The following is a 347-nucleotide window of genomic DNA, read 5'->3' as shown; positions in this document are numbered from 1 at the left end:
CGACGACCTGCAGCTGCAGATCAAGCAGGAGCCGGACGAGGAGGACGAGGAGCCGCCGCACCAGCAGCTGCTGCAGCCGCCCGGGCAGCAGCCGTCGCAGCTCCTGAGACGCTACAACGTCGCCAAAGTGCCCGCCAGCCCCACGCTGAGCAGCGCGGCCGAGTCCCCCGAGGGCGCCAGCCTCTACGACGAGGTGCGGGCGGGCGCGACCTCGGGCGCGGGGGGCGGCAGCCGTCTCTACTACAGCTTCAAGAACATCACCAAGCAGCACCCGCCGCCGCTGGCCCAGCCCGCGCTGTCGCCCGCGTCCTCGCGCTCCGTCTCCACCTCGTCGTCCGCCTCGCCCG

General features: G+C 73.2%; 1 protein-coding gene across 1 annotated transcript; it reads left to right on the top strand.

Annotated features, from left to right (window-relative positions):
• Positions 1-4: 4 nt before the first annotated feature.
• On the top strand, positions 5-337 carry LOC110594902 (transcription factor SOX-11; the record flags this gene model as incomplete). Its single annotated transcript, XM_021709102.1, has 1 exon — positions 5-337. A coding segment is annotated over one exon (333 nt), but the record flags the coding sequence as incomplete, so codon positions are not given.
• Between the last annotated feature and the right edge of the window lie 10 nt (positions 338-347).

This window comes from Carlito syrichta, unplaced genomic scaffold (genome assembly GCF_000164805.1).
Source record: "Carlito syrichta isolate Samal-C Ts95f unplaced genomic scaffold, Tarsius_syrichta-2.0.1 Scaffold158447, whole genome shotgun sequence".
Taxonomy (NCBI): domain Eukaryota; kingdom Metazoa; phylum Chordata; class Mammalia; order Primates; family Tarsiidae; genus Carlito; species Carlito syrichta.
Note: the sequence above shows the minus strand (reverse complement) of the source record. Positions and strands in the feature narration are given on the sequence as shown.